Source organism: Leptonychotes weddellii, chromosome X (assembly GCF_054177405.1).
Source record: "Leptonychotes weddellii isolate Sample4059 chromosome X, ASM5417740v2, whole genome shotgun sequence".
Lineage (NCBI taxonomy): Eukaryota > Metazoa > Chordata > Mammalia > Carnivora > Phocidae > Leptonychotes > Leptonychotes weddellii.
In genome coordinates, this window is record NC_138385.1 from 13,320,973 (window position 1) to 13,334,722 (window position 13,750).

Below are 13,750 nucleotides of genomic sequence, written 5' to 3' on the forward strand. Positions count from 1 at the left end.
AGCAGAACAGAGGCCTGCTGTGGAGAAGTTCCCCAGGAGTGAGAGGAGAAGCTGGGGCAGGGGCGGGGGGGGGGTGGGGGGAGAGGGGGGGAGGTCACTGAATCACCATAATAGTGGAGCAGCGGAATTGGGAGCTAAGCACACTTGTACCTACAGTCGCGTTCTGTTTGGCCATGAGACCTGACAGTTGTTTCGCTTTGACAGTGCTATTGTCTCTTTGAGGCCTGGTTCCTGTGTGTTGTTATTTCTCTGTGTACTCATAGAATTAACTCCCTAGTAACTGAGGTAATCTGTAGGCATCTCTGTCTTTGTAACCTGTCTTTTTCAGGATTTTTTGCAAGTCACAGAAACACTCAAGGCAACAAGCAAAAAATTATATATTTATCATTATAATGATGGGGATAGCACCTGAAATTCCAGGATGGGAATGTAGATGGGTCTCATGAGGAGCTGCAGGACCCAGGAAGCCGAACCAGTTCTCAGGACCCAGACAGGCAGCTTCTCTCTGAATATTTTCCTCTTTCTCTCTTTGATCTCTGTTAGGGGTGATATGCGCTATACTCCTGACCTAATAGGCCATGGCCTTCTTGGCGGATAAAAGTACATTAACTTGTAAAAGCAGACACTCCTTGACCAGAGAAGTCTCCTGCCTGGCTTAGGAACTCTGGAAAATTACTGAACTATACCGAAATAGATTTTTTTTTTTTTTTTAATGGCCTTTTCAAGCTCACTCTGTTCAGGAATTTTCCTGTCCCCACTTCCTGTAATCTCAACACTTAGTGGAAACAAAAGTAACTCCTTTTGACAAAAAGATTGATGGATCCCTGACCTAAGATGGTTGAAACTGCAGACATTCTTTAAACCCAAATTTGCTACTTTCAGTGGGTACGCCAGTGTTAAAATGTTTCCTAACACTTACAACTTCAATGACAAAGACTTGCCCATTGCACATTTTGGTTATATCTCAGTCTGTGACTTTGTTTTCCTGCTTTGTAGCATCTTATTATGGTCCTTTATTCTTAAAGTCTTGGGTCAGGGTGGACCCTGAGCAAAATTAGGAAGTGTACAGAGTTTGTTTTTCAGGTACCAGCCTTTTCCCCACAATAGGCAGTGTGAAAGAAATTGCAGATATTGGGCCCTATTTATAAGGTTAGCTCCAATTAGGATCATCTGTTAAAAAAAGAGAGAGAGAGACCACCCCCTCCAAAAAAAAAAAAAAAATCACAACAAAGCCATGGATTTTAATCCTAATTCCCCAACTCTGGATTGGGGGGGAGGGTGATGCCCTATAAAACCATTTAGGGAATTATTTTATGTCAGATCCCCAAGTCACCTAGGGATTACTAAGAGTGAGGAAAATGAAAGTTCTTTGAGTTCTAGTTTTATCAACGGCTAAACAGCTTTCTTGGCTTTTGTTATCTGGTACTTTTATCAGTTATTTCTAAAATGCTATGCTTAGGAGAGTAAAGATGTAGTTTTTACTTAGAGTGAGGAAATAGTAAAATCTCTGGGAGATTTGTGACTTGAAAATAACTTAGGGGCGCCTAGGTGGCTGGCTCTTGATTTCGGCTCAGGTCATGATCTTGGGGTCCTCGGATCGAGCCCTGTGTCAGGCTCCGTGCTCAGCGGGGAGTCTGCTTGAGATTCTCTCCCTCTCCCTCTGGCCCTCCCCTCCCTTGCCCCCCCCCCCACTAGCATGGACACTCACTCTCTCTCTCTAAATTTTTTTTAAAAAACGAAAAGAACTTAAATTTTATTATTAAAATGGGTTCTCAGTTATATTCTGTCACAACTATTGTTTTTAGAATATAAGGTTACAGAAAGTCATTTAAAGCTTTATTTCATATTTATTTGTTTCCCACCACTTATTACAATGTCCAACCTAATACTAATGGAATATTGGCACCCCCACTTTCGGTAAAACAGTTTTACAGAAATGTAAAGTTTAGTGTTAATATATGTTCCTTTTGAGCCACATCATTAGCAAAAGTTCACAACTACACAAGCCATTTAAGGAAAGCTCAAAACTACCAAAAGCACGCTCCAAAATCACATTTTTGGAAATACGAATTTAACTATAGTGCCAAACATATACTTTAATTTGCCCCAAGAAAACATTTTCTAAAACAACAAATCTAAATTTGACGCATCTATTGACAACAGTTGGTTTGAAATCACAATTATTAAGCTTACAGCGTTAGCAAGTAGGAGCAGAGGATACAAAATCAGAACCTTCCATCTGATTTCCAAGGGCAGAGATTAATTAGGTCACACTCTTACAGGACTTAGGCACCCACCGGGTTTAAAGAAGTCAAGCAGGAGGATGATTTGGTAACAACTGCACACCCAGAGGTTAGGGATCTCATGTGGTATTTCTCCATTTTTTAGAAAGAGGGCACTGCTTACCAGAAAGAAATGGATTTCCTTGAAGGAAGAATTTCAGACACTGGCAGGTTCACAGATTTTTCAACAGGGGTCCTTCTCTGGGGCTTTCAAAATGACAATAAACGTGGCCACTTAGTCTGCCTGTGAGCAAGGCGAGTTCTTCACAATATTTGTGAAAGGTAACTTTACTCAGTTATCAATCGATAGTAGTCATAAGTAGAACTACATTAAGTCAGTAAGGGTTGACCCAGTAAGGCAAACACCCTGCCCCAGATCCTTACTCAGTACTTTATACTTGCTGACCCCAAAACATTTTCATTGTAATTGCAGAGCTTTACAATGGAAAAGAGATTAATGAAAAAGAGCAGTCAAAAAAAACCCCGCAAAGGTTTATTTTTTAGGACTTAGTTTCTTAAGAAACCTGCAGAAGAGATGTTTTATCTCTTCTTGATCCCCTTTTCATATGCAAAGTATAATCTCTAGATTTACACCACATAAGAAACACAAACACAGTTTTATGCAAATCGCAGGAGTATAGAAGAAATTAGAAGCAAAGATGTGATGGGAACAAATTAGATTTTCCAGTGTCATCTTGTTTATTTCACCTTCTCTCCTAGTCAACCTCCCGTAGGACCCACTGACATACAGACGTGTCTTTCTACACCTAGTGGGGCTTCATTTTATTTAGAAAGCCCGATAACGTTAATGTTTGTACGTTGACAAAAAATCATGGTTTGTCTTTTACTTTATAAGGATCTTTCACTCCTAAGATTTCAGCACAATTCACAAACAACAAAAATCCTGACACCATACACCCACGCACAGCTCAGAGTCGGATACACATGCTGGGAGGAAAAATACGATTTTTAATTGAAAAGCTAGACTCTGTCATCTTCCTTCTTCGCATTGCACCCAGTGAACAAGGTCACACTGATTTCAGACACCTGCGAGCTTCCAGCGCCTGGGACCCTTCCCATCACGGCCAGGTTGTTAAGGGGGGTATCGGCGGGAGGAGGGTCAGGCAGCTCTGCCTTGCAACAGAATAACTGAGCTTTAAAATGCTGCTGGAAGGTTTTGCTCAGCCAGTAAAGAGCAAAGGGGTTTACACAAGAATTGCTGAAAGCCAGAACCCGAGAGAAAATGGTGACAATAAAATGAATGGCAGAGGGGTCCACGTAGGTTTGATAGGTGAATGAGTGGTAGAGGTACAAGAGGTGATTCGGCAACCAGCAGAGAGCAAACAGAGCCACCAGCACCAGCACGGTTTTGGCAATCCTCTTCCGGGATTCGATCTAGAGCGGGGAGGGGGAAGAAAAATGGCCACAAAAACAATCATTTAGCTGGCAGAGATTTTTAAAAGCCATTCTCTAGATTTACATAGAAATTTACAGTGAACAGGCTGGAGTCCCTTTGAGCATGCGTCTGAAAGAACTGCTTGGGAGGTGTGGGAAGGCATGGTAATTGGCATGGTAACCCACGATCTTGGTCTCATTAGCTCTAATGCACAGACTCCCAGCCCTGGTTTTGAGAGACTCTAGGATGCCTCCAATTATCTCAAGGAGTGTTGTGGAATTCTTGAAATATTAATTTAATTAGAAATAGAGAGATGCTGGGCGCCTGGGTGGCTCAGTTGGTTAAGCGACTGCCTTCGGCTCGGGTCACGATCCCGGAGTCCCGGGATCGAGTCCCGCATCGGGCTCCCTGCTCGGCAGGGAGTCTGCTTCGTCCTCTGACCCTATCCCCTCTCAGGTGTTCTCTCTCTCTCATTCTCTCTCTCTCAAATAAATCAATAAAATCTTAAAAAAGAAAGAAATAGAGAGATGCTATACCAAACTGCTTTCACTGTATCAGCAGAGGCTGACTAGGTTAGAATGTTCTTCCGGGGCTTTCTGGAAGTTGCCAAGTCGGTACCCAAGGTGGTTTCTAATCTATGGGAATTCTGACCCTACAGTCGAAGGAATAAAAACCAATGTGTCATCCTGCCTACACCTATGCAAATAATCCTGCCCGCACCTCTTCGTGAGAGAAATGAACCAGGTTAAGTGAAGACATTGCCTATGGTCACAGAGCAAAGAGAACAGTTCACATGGGCATTTAGTATGCCACTTCAGCCTCATGAGCACCCCTGCTGAACTCACTGAAGGGACTGGTCAAGAGGTCAATGGAAGCATCTCCCCCCGCCCCCAAGAAAGATAGAACTCCTGTTTTGTTTGTTTGTTTGTTTGTTTTTATCAAATGGAACAACGTTTTGGCAAGATTCTTTTTTTCTCTTCATATTTATGGAAGGAGGGCACACCTGGCTCTTGCAATGGTCTTAATCAATCTTCTGTGAGTCACTGTGTTCTCCTGCCACTGGCACTTACCTTATCCCTTGAGCCCTCGGTTTGCTCATGTGTGTATAAGTGGTTTGCACTGAATAACGTTAGGGCGTCCTGCCAGTTCTATCATCCCGTGTCTATCATCCTGTTACACTTTCTAAAACAAAAGATGCTTCCCTTCAGAGTCTCACCTTGAGTGCTGTTCCTCACTATTCCACAGGGTAAATCATTTTCGCTGCTCCCAAACTTCAGCTGTCCCCTTTCTAGCAATAGCAGCCCTAGCATGCATTGAATGCTTACTGTGCACCAGGAACCATGTCGAGCCTTTCATATCTATCCCCCAGTCCCCATCTTCATTTTACAGATAGGGAAACAGGCTCAGAGAGGTTAAGTAACTTGCCCAAGATTGCTCAGCTAATATGTGGTAGAGCCAGAATGAAATCCTGGGTCTGACACACTCCAGAGCCCATGACCTGAACAAAAATACTGTACCTGCTATTGCATTTATTGCTCACAGGTGCACAAGTAGGAATTTCATTTCTAAATGCATGCACGGGTCCTGATTAATACATACCTGCTTGCGGGCATGGCTTTGTTCCTCAGTAGGGATGTTCAAGGTGCTTTTGTAAAGAGTCCTAGCAATCAGAGAATAATAGACAGAGATAATCGAGAGTGGGATAATATAGAACACCAAGAAGCACAGCAGAGAATGTATCTCTTGCATGAGCTTCTCAGAAACAGGATAAGAGGTACACGCTTCAAGTGTCATATTTTTGTTGGGATCTTGAAGAGTATATACATTTGAAAATATAGCCTCTGGCAGAGCAATTATCATAGACACGATCCAGACACAGCCAGCTTTGGCACAGGTCTTCAGGATGGCGTTGGAGGGCTGCCGTTCCAGTGGCTTCACAATTGCCTTGTATCTAGAAACACATAACCATAGGCAAAGGTCAAAATAAATATCACGGGCGCCTGGGTGGCTCAGATGGTTAAGCATCTGCCTTCGGCTCAGGTCATGATCCCAGGGTCCTGGGATCGAGTCCCACATCGGGCTCCCCGCTCAGCGGGGAGTCTGCTTCTCCCTCTGACCCTCTCCCCTCTCATGCTGTTTCTCTCTCGCTCACTCTCTAAAAAATAAATAAAATCTTTTAAAAAATAAATAAATAAATATCACAACTCTGGACTCTTAGGGTTAGAAGTGACCTTAGTGGTCATCCAGTTCTGCCTCCTATCCACATGCATATAACCAAGTCGACATTAACCAACTGGAATCAGTTATGATTTCAAATATATAATACATCCCAGTATTTGATATTTATGCTAATCATCCTTTTCTCTTATTCACTAATAGGAAATATTTCAGATTTGCCATTTTATAACTTTGTGTGTAGATCCTCTATTTAGGATGAATAAATTTTTTTCAGCATGATTTTTTGTATGATTGGGAGTAATTCATTACCTGTATATTACCTTACATGTTCTAAAAGACTTCCTTTTTGTATAAGTGACTGATTTTATTTTATTTTATTTTTATTTTTTTAAGATTTTATTTATTTATTTGAGGGAGAGAGAGCACATGAGAGGGGGGAGGGTCAGAGGGAGAAGCAGACTCCCTGCCGAGCAGGGAGCCCGATGCGGGACTCGATCCCGGGACTCCGGGATCATGACCTGAGCCGAAGGCAGTCGCTTAACCAACTGAGCCACCCAGGCACCCTAAGTGACTGATTTTAAACCTAATTCTCCTTCCTTCATGAGTGAGCAGTCATCAACCATCCTGGAAAAGATTTCCCTGAGTTTGTACAGTGAAGAGAAGAGGGTTAATTTCTTCCCTGTTCATAAGCGCTACTTTGTTGCCCAAGCTGCTCTGTAGGTAGATTTAGAGCAAGGCAAGGGTGAAACCGGACACCCTATGCCCATGCAAAGGTGCCTCCTTATTCTGACAAATTCACCTTAAAATCTACAGCCTTTAACTAAATCTGCCCTCAAAGAGAATATAAAACCAGCCAAAGCAAAAATCCATAAAAGACACAGGGGAAGGTTTTCCTCCTCTCAGATTCCAGAATCTGAAGAAGCTATTCCTTCTGGTCCTGCCAGGCATTGATTACTTAAAGGCTTCTTGCAGGCTTTTTTAAGCATCACTTTTAACATTTGGAGCCTCAATCCGCCCCCCCCCCCCCGCCCGCCGCCGCTTTCACAGTCATCCTACAATAGGAACACAGAAAAACACAGTACTTATAGACTGAAAATATCCTAACAGAGCCTGAATACACAGACTGCCAGAGGTTCTCACACGCTCTATCCATAGAGCTCTAAAAGTCAACCAGATTAATTTATTTCTCCGGGAACAAGACTGTCATTGAATGCCTATAGAGAAAACACAGACAATTAAGTGATGACATTACACTGAGTTACCAGGCAGCTGAAAACCTCACCGTTTTTCTGCCACTGGTTAATCTGATGAATTTCAAATAAATTAGATGCATGCATCTTTTCACCATCCTTCCGGTTGACAGTAATGTATATGTGGTCAATTTCACACCTATGCTGATGTTCTAATGTTAACAATATTGCACCACTAGGCTGCACTAATGTATAAAGCATGAATTGTTTTTCTTTTACACCTGGAACGATTTGCCTTAATAAATAAACGGGGAGGGGGGAGAACACCGTTCAGAATTCTTTCAAGCAAACAATTACACTTCAAAGAGAATAAATTATTCCTAAAGTGTACAATTTCAGCCTTTCCTCTGATGCTAACACAGGAATCTTAACATTCTTACACCAACTTTTATTTTCAATGCCCCCCTCCTCTGATTTTCTAATCTTACATCCAGGTTACAGACTGTAAGAAAAGCAGAACAGTAGCCCGTAAATGCCAAGTACAAGCTTTCCTTTCTTTTTTCTTTTTTTTCTTTTTTTTTGCCTAATTTCACATCCTGGCAAATAAAACTGAGAAAAGAAACCCACCTGTCAGCACTGAGAATTGTTAACGTGAACACTGATACACCAACAGAAGTGAGCCGGATAAAAGAAAGCACCTTACAGCCAATTCTCCCGAACAGCCATCCTTCTGCAAGGTAGTGGGTTGCATCCACTGGCACACAAGTTAGCAGAAGTAGCAGATCTCCAAAAGCCAGGCTGGTGATGAAAATATTTGGAACGGTTTGCATGGATTTGGTCTTGAAAAAGACTTTGATGAGAATAGCATTTCCAAGGATGCCCACTGAAATGATCACAGCATAAGTGATGTAGATGGCACACAAAGCTTCTATTCCTGGAGAGTTGTCTCCGGTCCGTCCTTTATTTGTGGTATCATTAGGAACGAGAGAGCTTGATGATTCTGTGTCATTTGTGATTGGAATTAAAGTCTCATTAGGTGACTGTGGCTGTCTTTGAGACATTTCTTCTGAAGACTCTGCCTTTAATATTTCTTCTGCTCAGTTTAAATGTAGTTGATTGTCACGTCTAAAGCCTACGTCTAGTAACGAGATGGTGGAACAGAACAGAATGGCAAGCAAATTCAAGACACCCGGATACTCCTTTCCTTCAGTTGTTCTGTGTCTCCCAGCATGCTTGGCTAAATGCTTACCGATCTGGCATGGAAGGATGGGAGGTGGAGGAGTTTTATTGGTGTTTCTGTGACAGAGGGAGGGGGGTTTGGGAAATGCTCTGCAGTTGCTTGTTCTTCCCTGTTGGGGAACCTTATGAATAACTAGTTATTATCAAATAACACATTGTTTATTAGAATCGCCCTGTTTCCTTGTCTGGCCACGAAAATCTGTATAGGTCTTGTCCATTTTTTCCCCCGAACTCATTCGTGTCTCTGCCATCAGAGGATGGTCTAATGCATTTTCTTTTACATGATCAATAAGTATGTGTGTCCCCTGAAGCACAAACTTGAATCCACTTCTCAAGATTTAATACCAGAGAGGCGCTGAAGCAACAAATCATTCACACTTTGACAGGGCTGATGTCACTCCTAAGGGGGAATAATTCAGGTGACCCTAGACTTATCACCTCGCTCTGATACGGTAATTCCCCACTTTGTGCACGTTACCGGGGCCATGCTGCAGAATGGCAAAGCAACCTCTAAGAGACGAAAAAATCCAGGCAAACCACCAGTTGCTTTGTCTCTAAATGTCCCAATCAAGCAGTTTTTACTGTTTGGCTGTCTGTTTTAACGTCATATACATTTTTAAATGCTGTTTCGGGTTTCTCTCCTCAGCAATGGTTAAAATGAACCTGCTTTGTTCCAAAACAAAATAATACAGGACCCTGCTCAGAGGTCCCAACACAAAAGGACTTGTAAGAATGAAAGTCATGCTTTTCAAATGAAGGAATGCCGTAGGTTACTCCAGAGAGGACAGGCACGTAGATGGTGTTTACAGCAAGTGGAGGAAGGAGAAACGTAAAGCAATCACCTTAGTAGCAGCAAGAAAAGCCCCTTGTCGCAGAGAATGTAAGTATGTGATTTCTGTGCGTGTCTCTGGGGTGTGGGGGGGGTTGCTTGGGAGTGAGAGGCCTGCAGTCTGAAGGCATTTAATAATATAACCTGCTAAGAAATAGTCCCTGAAATGATCAAATTCAAAGGATGATCTCTCAGCTAGGAGAAACTCTGTGTAGGGAGGTTTTTTATAAATATGTCCATATCAGAGTTAGTCTGGGAAGTGAAATGAAAAACAGCAAAGTATTTGGCTAACCAGTGAACAGAAGTAGCAAGCAAGGATTACTCTTTCTACCTGACAGAGTACGTGCGATAAATGCTACAGGGAAAGGGAATGGGATGAAGTGAATCAATTATTTGGTTAATTCGAGCCCCCCCCCACCCCACTGCAAACCACACCCTTGTGAAACTACCCCCCCACACACACTTGAATTACTACTCAGCCAAATAACTGTTCTTGATGGGAATGGGGAGGGGATGTGTTTGGATAAACCCAACTCCCTTAGCTTTTAAGTATCCACACAAATAATTTCATGCACTGGGCTGGCTCTTTAAGATCATCTCTCCAGAGAACGGCTCTCTATAGAGTTCCTATCTTGTTCTCACAAGCCAATGATAAAATCTCTCTGGGATTCCTGTGTGTCGTGTAGCAAAGAGCAAACAGTATCTTCCAATTCACACCTCGGCGGATGGCCACACAGCACTGTTTCGTAAGAAACAAACTCTTGCGTATGAGTTCCAAAATTATCTGAATTCCGAAGATCTCAGGCATGCTTTCATGAAGCTGCAGCCCCCCTAGCGTGCCTTTCTTCCTCCCCGCTCCTCCTGGGCAGAGACAGCAGTGGTGTGGGGCTGCTGCTTGAGCAGTGGGCTTCTTGGATCTCTGGAATTCCAGAATTCCAGAATATCAGAGATGGAAGTGAACTTAGAGATGCTGAAGGCAAATCCTCTATTTTTCTCAGAGGCAGAAATGAGGTTCAGAGAGGGGGTAAGTATCTCAGGCAAGGTCACACAAGTTACTCAGTAGCAGAGCTGAGATGAAACAGGTTCTCTTTGAATTCTGAAAGGTTAAAAATCAGTGGCAAGAGTGAACAACACTCAGTTCCTGACAATGAGCCATATTTGCTCATGTGGCATCAGGGACTTCGGTTTTCTGCGTGTTCTGTTAATCAAAGGACAAGGACTTTCCAGGCTAACAAGCAAACGATGATAGATATAGATAATGTCAATGCATTTGCCCCTCTCTCTACTTATTTTACCTTATAACTCACCCACGAAACATAACAATGTCTTGTTAATTGTTCCTAGTTAAAGTTGCAGGGCACTTAGCCTAGACAGAAGGATGAAATCCTTTGTTGTTCATGTTTAGCGCATAACTGGTCAGTATTATCATCCCAGTTTTTCAAAACCAACTATTCCTTAGAGATTAAGCAATCGTAATATGATCCTAATGTAGCCTTTTAACTCCAACTACGAGTTGGATGTTGAACAAATAAACTGCCAATTTTCTGAGGTTGGGTTTCCTGGTTAGGTCCCATTCAGTGTTGCTAAAATCTTTTTTAAGATTTTAAAGGAGCTGGGGCTCTAAGCAGGCTGCAGAGCGCTTCTCTGCCTCTGAGGTGGGGGGGACGAGGGGGATTAGAAAGCAGTTGCTAGAGATTTGGCGCCAACGTTCTCAGCCATCAGTGAAGCAGAACAGTGGTTCCCAAAGTTTGGCTTGTGTCCGAATCACCAGGAAGGCTTATCAGAGCAGATCGCTGGATTTCACCTCCAGAGATTCTGATTTGGGTAGGTCTGGGGTGGGGCCCCAACATTTACATTGTTGTTGTTGTTGTTTTAAGATTTTATTTTATTTTATTTTTTTAAGATTTTATTTTGAAGTCATCTCTACACCCAACGTGGGTCTTGAACTCACAACCCCAAGATCAAGAGTCACACGCTCTACCACTGAGCCAGCCAGGTGCCCCCAAATCTTTTTTTTTTAAAGTAAGCTCTACACCCAATGTGGGGCTCGAACTCACGACCCCAAGATCAAGAGTTGCATGCTGGACTGACTGAGCCAGACAGGTGCCCCAAACATTTGCATTTCTAGCAAGTTCCCAGGGGATACTGACGCTGCTGGTCAGGGACTACACTCTGAGAACCACTGATGCAGGACAAGAATAATCCACCTGTTCAAGAGAAGCATGGCTTTTCCTGATATTGAGATCAAAGAGATATTTCTGTGGGTCTTCATTAAAGGCAAGGGAATTGATGTGATGAATACTTCAAACATCCTGCCTATATCTCTCAGTCCCTGGTAAGCCCTATTTCCAAGTCACCCAAGGGGCTTGGGGTGATCTTTCCAATGGGAGAAAGATGACGTGGTTAAGCTTTTTGCCTACTACTCAAGCACAGTTTGTATATTTGAAAACTGACGAATGAATGAAAAACCAGAATTCTCAATCTGTAAGTCTCTAATTACAGAGGTTCCTTTTCAAAAAAATAGTCTTACGCTGGAAAACAGGATGGATTTCTTCGTTATTAACTAACTGGGCTAGATCAATGGTGAGACGACACAATTTGACTTGTGGGCATATTTGGATCTGTGTAATAGTGATTCCTGTTGTCACGGTTCTCTGTTCTCCCTCACAATTTCTTGCTTCAAAACTTGACTGGTAGAGTTTCATATTTCCAGGGGAGACTGCTATTCAGAATGACCTCTGCAGAGACTAGGGAGAGTAAAAAACCAACTATGCCAAGAGTAGAAATTCTAATCGACTCTTCTAAGTGGAATTTTTTGGTTAAAGCTAATTCTTGCCATGATTACACCTAATGGCTCCCTAAAAGCAGACGTCCCGATCACTGTACTTGTCCACGCACATGTGCCCGATAGTGTGTGCTCTGGTCTGTGTGACGTTCCACAATTTTGCGAGATTGAGGCAGTTTTGCATCAGATAAAATGTTTAGACTTCCTGAATATTGAGGTATCAGTTATGAAGTAAATGACGTTATCTCTTAGTGCATTTCTACCTCTTTTCTCAGTGATTCCCCTTATCCTAAAATTCTATTGCATCCCCCCTAATCATGTGTCCCATCCCCATGGGGCTTAGTTTCAGCCTCCTACAGGTTAATCCCTGCCACGGTGCTTCAGATCAATGGAGACCAGGTGACCCCGCAGTTCCACTCCTACGTATCTACCCAAGATAAATGAACACCTGTGTCCCCCCCGCAAGACTTGTACGCAAACGCACATGGAAGCATTATTCACACACAAAAAATGGGAAACAACCAAAACGTCCATCACTTAGCAATTGGGTAAACAAAATGGGGCTTCTCACCACAGTGGAATACTACTCAGCAATAATAAAGAACAAACTATTTTTTTTTAAATCCAGTTCATTGGTTATCAATTTTACTCTTTTTATGAGACATAAATATTAGCATTTTGTGTCTAGTTAGCTAGCAATATGAATCCCTTTCACGATCTATCATTTGTAGTGGGAATTGTTCTAAATAAGAATGATGACTTGCAAAATTAGAAGTCACAGATTATCAGAGACACAAATGATTAAATGCATTTTTGTTATTCCCCTCTCAGCTTCACTGTACGATTGGAATAGCTTGAGGAGGCTGGTTTTCCTACATATTAACACTAAACTTTTATGAGTTCAGACTGGTCATTAATCCCAAGTAAGAACAAACTATTGATACAGGTTACAACCTGGATGAATCTCCAACATATGCAATGAAAGACACCACATCCTCTGTATGATTCCTTAATATGGCATTTCTAGAAAAGGCCAAATGCTAGTCATGGAAGGCACGTCAGTGGTCGCTGGGTTTGGAGGTTGGAGCCAGGGCGACTGCTAAGGAGCACAAGGGAAAATTGGGGGATAATGGAAGTGTTCTTTTTTTTTTTTAAGATTTTATTTATTTATTTGACAGAGGGAGATACAGCGAGAGAGGGAACACGAGCAGGGGGAGTGGAAGAGGGAGAAGCAGGCTTCCTGCCAAGCAGGGAGCCCTATGCGGGGCTCGATCCCAGGACCCTGAGATCATGACCTGAGCTGAAGGCAGACGCCCAATGACTGAGCCACCCAGGCGCCCCTGGAAGTGTTCTAAAATGATGTGGTGATGAGGGTCGCATGACGGCATAAATTTATTAAAAGTCAAACTGTACACTTAAAATGGATGAACTCATGGTAGGTAGATTATACCTCACCTGAAGAAAGCTGAAAAATGAGCAAACAAACAGTAAGGCTAGATGCTGTTAAGGGATAGAGCTGAGGAAGACGTTTCTCACCCCAGGGATGGTGGAGTGGGGTGGTCTCTCCGGTGCTCGGAACAGTCTGACTCTGCCCCCCAGCATTCTGCCAGGACTAGTGCTCATGCTTCGGGGGGATACCAAGATGAACACAACTCAGCGTTTGTCCTCGAAGAACTTAATGAGAGAGATAACGGGAGGACAAAAATAACCAAGAAATCCAAATTTCTCTGGCTCCTACACATAGCTGTTCACACAGGATCTTTAGTTTCTTGGGACGTCCTTTATTTATCTCAAGCCCTTCTGGCAGCCCCTGAATCTGGGCAGATTCAGATAATAGCCATCATGTTGTAC

General features: G+C 42.7%; 1 protein-coding gene across 1 annotated transcript; it reads right to left on the minus strand.

The window, feature by feature from the left end:
* Positions 1-1,822: 1,822 nt before the first annotated feature.
* BRS3 (bombesin receptor subtype 3) lies at positions 1,823-8,130 on the minus strand. Its single transcript, XM_081808196.1, has 3 exons — positions 7,674-8,130; positions 5,278-5,629; positions 1,823-3,677 (listed from the first exon to the last, which is right to left on the minus strand). Exons 1-3 carry the CDS (start codon positions 8,105-8,107, stop codon positions 3,264-3,266), a joined length of 1,200 nt encoding a protein of 399 aa, XP_081664322.1. The 5' UTR covers positions 8,108-8,130; the 3' UTR covers positions 1,823-3,263.
* Between the last annotated feature and the right edge of the window lie 5,620 nt (positions 8,131-13,750).